Below are 6,361 nucleotides of genomic sequence, written 5' to 3' on the forward strand. Positions count from 1 at the left end.
CATTGGTTGTGCAGTGCACTGCGCATGGATCTAATTAACTTCTGCACCTTAATGTATTTCCTCAAAGTAAACTGCCGGCTCCTCTGTTTAGACTGCAAATGGATAGCTCTACATTGCATTCTCTTTAGTTTTCTCTGTTCTGTACTGGAGACTGGAGTTAAAGGCGCCGTTTCAACTAAAGGTTTGCAATGAGCTTCCTAACCAAGGTGTCCGGTACATAACTCTTCAACACGCTGTCAGCTCCCGGTGAGAAAGACACATTTATTTCAGTGTCCATGAGATGATATTCAGAAAGGATTATTTTATTGATTGATTTTAGTTGCCTCTGTGATTAACTCTTTGCGTAAAGTCTGTCATGACTCCATGTGCACCAGTCAAAGGTGTTAATTATAACTTGTCAAATGACAGAGGGACTTAAAAAAATGACCAAATATTCAGTTTGGTTATGTTAAAAAAATTATACATGTATATATATATATACACACATTTAAAATTTTGCCCCCCCAGAGGTAGTCCTGGCCCCCCCAATTTTAAAAGTCTGGCTCCGCCACTGAGCATATGTTGTTCTAGAACCTGAACATAGTTCTCTGCATTAATGGTGCCTGTCCAGACATGCAAGCTGCCCAGGCCACAAGCACTCATGCAACCCCAGACCATCAGTGATGCAGCTTCTGAACCGAGCGTTGATAACAACTTGGGTTATCCTTGTCCTCTCTGGTCCGGATGACATGGTGTCCCAGTGTTCCATAAAGAACTTCAAATCGTGACTCATCTGACCACAGAACAGTCTTCCATTTTGCCTCACTCCATTTTAAATCACTCCTGGCCCAGTGCAAACGGCTGAACTTGTGGAGCTTGCTTAGATATGGCTTCCTCTTTGCACTGTAGAGTTTCAGCTGGCAGTGGCGGATGGCCCTGTGGATTGTGTTCACTGACAATGCTTTTTGAAAGTATTCCTGAGCCCAGGCTGTTATTTCTTTGACAGTGACATTCCTGTTTGAGGTGCAGTGATGTTTAAGGGCCCGGAGATCACGAGCATCCAGTAGAGTTTTACAGCCTTGACCCTTACGCACAGTGATTGTTCCAGATTCTTTTTCCAGCCACTTATTGCTACTTGTCCCAACTTTTTTGGGATTTGTAGACACTGTGAAATTTTGAATCAACATATTTTTCCTTTAAATTGTTACATTTACTCAGATTAAACTTTTGATCTGCATCTGTGTTCTATTACGAATAAAATATTGACATTTGCCATCTCCACATCATTGTATTCAGTTTTTATTCACAATTTGTTTAGTGTCCCAACTTTTTTGGTATCCGGTTCGTAGCTGGATGGTTAGGTTTTACCTCACTATGCAATGTATATGAAATAAGGTGTATAGAAGGCGGATAGTGTGAGCTGTATTTAACATTGCGATTTTTATAAGTTTGTTTTTTGCTTACTGTTTCTTTGAACGGCCTGACATCAATGACTGACTCAGTCTAAGCCCATTTTAACAGTCATCTGCATCAGCCACCTGCACTGGCAGGGATCTCCACTTAATTTAACCTGACCTATCATGCATGTTTCAGGACTGGTGAGGAAATGACAGAAGCCAAACAGGCACAGGGAGAAGCCCCTCCACACTGAGCTACCATACTGGTGCATCCCACCCACAAATCTTCTTATGACTAAATTAAAGCAGCATGAATGTTTTTTGTTATCAGTATTTTGCTCTTAAGACTTAAAAGCTATACTTTACTGGAACTTTACAAATATAGAAAGGTGATTTGTAAACTTTGTAAAGGTTCAATTAAGAAGTTTAAATATTATGAGATGAAGAAACAAAAGCTAGTCTGCACAGCATTTCATAAAATTGCTGCCATTACAAAATGTTGCTGTATTGTCAGCGGTTGTCACTGAAGCTCATGGTGTGGCGGGAGTGTTGTGTGACTTGATCACTTCTGCATAGTGAGAAGTTCTTTTGCATATGTCTGTCCCAGGTACCGGCTGCTCCTTCAGAGGCACCCATGGCCAACCTGACACACCCTGCTGTGACGCATTGAGTCAGCAAACCACATGTTGCTACATTTTTGACTCATGTAGCTGGAACAATTGAAGTCACCCAACAAATGTTTGACTGAATGTGCTAATTGTTGTTTCTGTGTCAAACAGCAGTTTCTGCTCTAAGGCTTCTTAACTCTAATAAACTCCACCTGAATACAACAGAGTACAGGTTAAAACTACTTTATTAACCCCAAAGGGGTATTAGGCGGACCAAAGCATGTTGGCTTTAAAGTCCAATTAAACTGAAGCAGGAAAAATGCTTAAGACATGCTGTGATTCTCAGATCATAATAGTTGAGACAGTTATGATCACCATAGACTTACAGGAGGTCTAAGGTGACCTTCTATGAGTCACCTTATGTGTGTGCCTGTACATTAATATGTAGCTTAATGCACAGGCACACACTCTTGCTTAAGGACAATTTAGGGTGCGTTCACACTGCAGCCTGAAGTGACCCAATTCCAATTTTTTTGACGTAATGCGACCTGTATTAGATCTTTTCATGGGAGTCTGAACAGCACAGGTCGGATTCTTTTTCGAATGTGACCCATATCCGATACGTATCCGATTCAAATGTGACCTAATGTCCAGGCCGCATTCATCCGAACTGAACATCACTGATTCTCAACAAATCTCACTATTCTGTATCCTGATACGCGCAAGCGGGAAGAAAAACAACAACCATGACGGACTATAATGAGGATTAAGTTGTTAATATGCTGCTCCGGCTGGACAACAACTACAAATATGTAAGCTAAGTCCACCGTTAGCCTCCATCTTTACTTCCGTAAACACTGCGGCACTTCTTCTTTTTACGGCAGTTGGCAGAACACTGAGAACGTTGACGCTATTGCGCCCTCTACTGCGCATGCGGGACACTTTCAGGTCATTTTTCCGTTCACACTGCAGAACACATAGAGGTCGCATTTACTGGCAGTGTGAACGGCCCTGGCAAAAAATTCAGAATTGCCAAAAAATCGGAATTGGGTCACTTCAGGCTGCATTGTGAACGGTGCCTTAGAGAAACCAACCAACCAATAACTAACAGCAATGTTTTTGTACTTGGGGAGGAGTATCCAGAGAGAAGCCACACATGCACATGGAGGACATGGTAACTCCATGCAGAAAGACCCCTGGTCAATATTCAAACCCAGAATCTTCTAGGTGCAGAACAACAGCGTGAGAAAGATGCTACCACTGAGTGAGAAAATACAATTAAACTGATCAACAGTGACATCTGTCCTCTAAACAAAAATGGTTTTGCTTTTAGTCAATAATGGTTCCTTTATGATCTGCAATAATAGTGGAAAATTAAAAAAATTTTCTGAAATTATAAAGAGAATGAGTTTATCTAAGAAAAACAGAAATTTGTATGACTAATTTTCTTAAAAGTAAAACATGGTGCACTTTGAACATATTTCATAGAAGTGATCTTCAGATTCATTGTTTATTTCAAACACAAGAACAAAAATCTTACAACACTTGGGCAATTAGCAATACATTTAAGTCCGATTATTCTGAAATTTTGCCTGTTGCTGTTTGAAAGCAGGGAAGTGATCAATGGTTTCCTCATTAAAGTCATTAGCTTTTTTTCCAGAGGAAACATGTTCAGTGCACTGAGACTAGAGCCGTTGCCAACTAATCCAGTTGGCAGTTGTTCCAAAGGAACAACTTCATTCTTGTTAGAATGGAGAAACGGCAGCAGTTGTAATGGGAGGAATAACAAAGATATTCAACAACATAACAGTCTCAGATTTTAACTGGAGGTTTATCTCTGAAGAACATGATGAATTCAAGATTCTCACAAATGATGGAAAATTCTGTTTTGTGTTGAGCCTTTTTTGATTTTGTAGATTTCACTCACAGTTTCATTCAGAGGTCAATAGATATAACTAATAAAAATACAAAATTTTCTCTAGAGAAAGATTATTCTCTTCCAATAAAATTGTTCACTTTATTAATTCTCCATTCATTATCCCATTATCATTCAACTTGCATTTAGTTGGAAGATAGCTCATCAAGTTGACAAAATTGAGCTACTTCACAATCCATTAGTCAGTCAATCGAGGTTATTTGTATAGCATATGTCAGCAACACGGTACTTCAAAGTGCTTTACATCGTAACAGCACAAAACTAAAAAGTCATAAAAGACACATTGCAGATAATTGATAAACCAGTGTGACAAGTGTCTACATTTGCCTGTCGCACTACATTGTGACAAGTGTCATTATCAAAATTATTAATACGCATCAAATATGTTGGTGAATGTTCCATTTTTTAAATTTACTATGGTTCTAAACTTTGTGCTTCAGTCTAATCCAGTTGATAGGAAAATGCTCATCTGGATCCTACAGTTGGATTGTATCCTCACTTCGGAAGGAGTAAAGCTCTAACGTCCAGAGCTGTGACAGACTGGGGTGTGGGAAGGCAGAGCACTCTCATAAAAATAAAGAATCATTTGTTCATCAGAACTTTTTATGTTTAAATAAAAAGTGAAAAGTTAGTGGAATTAGTGGCTTCATCTTGAAGAATCACTGCTAAACAGAGTCGCTCTGAGCCAGAAGGAGAACAGAAAGGGTAAAAACAGTATACACAGTCCCACGTGAGGACTAAAGTATGACCCTCTGTTCATCTCCATCTTCAGATCCCTTTTTCTTACTGTTTTATCTATTTTGATGTTCCCAGCTTGTCCCAAAAAGCTAATTCTTGAATTCAAGATGCTACATTGACCGACAGTAGCTCCTGACCAGTGTTAGCTGTCTGCAAGTTTTCTGCTTCTCAGACTGAATTCTGATGGTTCTGCTGTTTTTGTTTGTCTCAGATGATGAGGACCTGTACATCCAGCAGGCAGTTGTTTTTATTGAAGATGCCATTCATGTGAGTATACTCAAAGATGATTAATTTCTTTATAATTTGAAAAGGTTAAAAAGACTAATGTTGTTCTGCTCTCCAGTCCACCTAGGTGTATGATATTTATAAGGGTTTGCATGTCAGGTTTACACAAAGTGAAACATTTTTGGATTGAAAAAACAATTTTTCTTTTCTAATGTTGTATATGGCATACAGCACACTTTATCCACCTTCCAGTCTATCATCAGCAATGGAGGAGGATGCATGCACCCAAACATCTGCTTAAGACACATTCCGTATATAAAGAGCTTTTTTGTAAAGCTAAACACATTAATGCCCAGTGCTAAAAGTAGATTGATTTTGATCTACACTGTTGTAGAGCAAAGCTTGATGTTTGTGTATCAGACATCATTTTTCTTTCTCCGATTGATTTTAACAGCTTTTTTCTTTGTTGGAGTTTTTAGTTGAAAATGGTTCACTGCTGTATTGATAAAGTTTGCCTGTTTTCAGTACCGCTCCATTAACCACCGGGTGGATGCCGGGTCTCTTCGTCTCTATCGATGGTACTACTCAAGAATATACCAGTGGTGAGTTTGCACTTTTCACTAGCTTTGACTAATACTTAAATTGGTTTAATGTTCTGGAACACTGAAAGTGTGACAAACATGCAAGAAAAAGGAACTCAGTAAGGGGGCAAACACTGTTTCACACCACCATAAATGAAAATGAAGAGATTGTGCACGCTTCGCTGGAGCTGGAAGTAACGAAGCATAACTCAACTTTTTGTGAGTGTCGGCATCACCTCATCCTCTGAAAGTCTCATCATCTTCCCTGCTCTGTGAGCATCTCCAAGCATCTCCGTCACAACTTTCGGCTGGAAACTGTGTCTGAATGAGGAGCATGGTTCTGCTCCTCATCCAGCTCACCAATGTCCTCCACCAGAATCGATGACATCATTCAGACAGCTGAGAAACACACTAACCATACCTCACATATTCCAAATAACCAAAATAGATAGATAGATAAGATAGATAGATAGATAGATAGATCTTTATTGTCATTGTCACAAGAACAACAAAATTTAAAAAGTGCCGTAAGTCAGTGCATATGCTAAAAAAAAGAAAAAAAAACTTGTCACACTTTACATATACTGTAAGAAATACATAACAAGTAGGTGATAAAATAAAACTAATAAATAAGAATAACCACATTCTCACACACATCCTTCATAATGATTAATGGTTATTTGATTGCATTTAGTTTTGTTATTGCTGTAGGATAAAAACTGTCTCTGAATCGGTTGGTTCTTGTTCTGATTGCTCTGTATCGTCTGCCTGAAGGCATCAGTGTAAACAGAGAATATCCGGGGTGAGAAGTGTCCTTTGTGATGAGTTGTGCCTKTTTTAGACAGCGGTCACTGTGCAAGTCCTCCAGTGAGGGGAGAGAACAGCCAATGATTTTTT

General features: G+C 39.1%; 1 protein-coding gene across 3 annotated transcripts in view; it reads left to right on the forward strand.

The window, feature by feature from the left end:
- tpcn2 (two pore segment channel 2) overlaps window positions 1–6,361 on the forward strand; it is a 44,247-nt gene that overhangs the window by 4,335 nt on the left and 33,551 nt on the right. For all 3 annotated transcript variants that reach the window (XM_008405015.2, XM_008405017.2, XM_008405016.1), the window contains 2 exons: window positions 4,870–4,925; window positions 5,409–5,485. In XM_008405015.2, the coding sequence (XP_008403237.1) occupies window positions 4,870–4,925; window positions 5,409–5,485 (133 nt within the window). Of the gene's footprint in view, window positions 1–4,869; window positions 4,926–5,408; window positions 5,486–6,361 lie in introns of those variants that run through there.

This window comes from Poecilia reticulata, linkage group LG3, assembly GCF_000633615.1.
Source record: "Poecilia reticulata strain Guanapo linkage group LG3, Guppy_female_1.0+MT, whole genome shotgun sequence".
Lineage (NCBI taxonomy): Eukaryota > Metazoa > Chordata > Actinopteri > Cyprinodontiformes > Poeciliidae > Poecilia > Poecilia reticulata.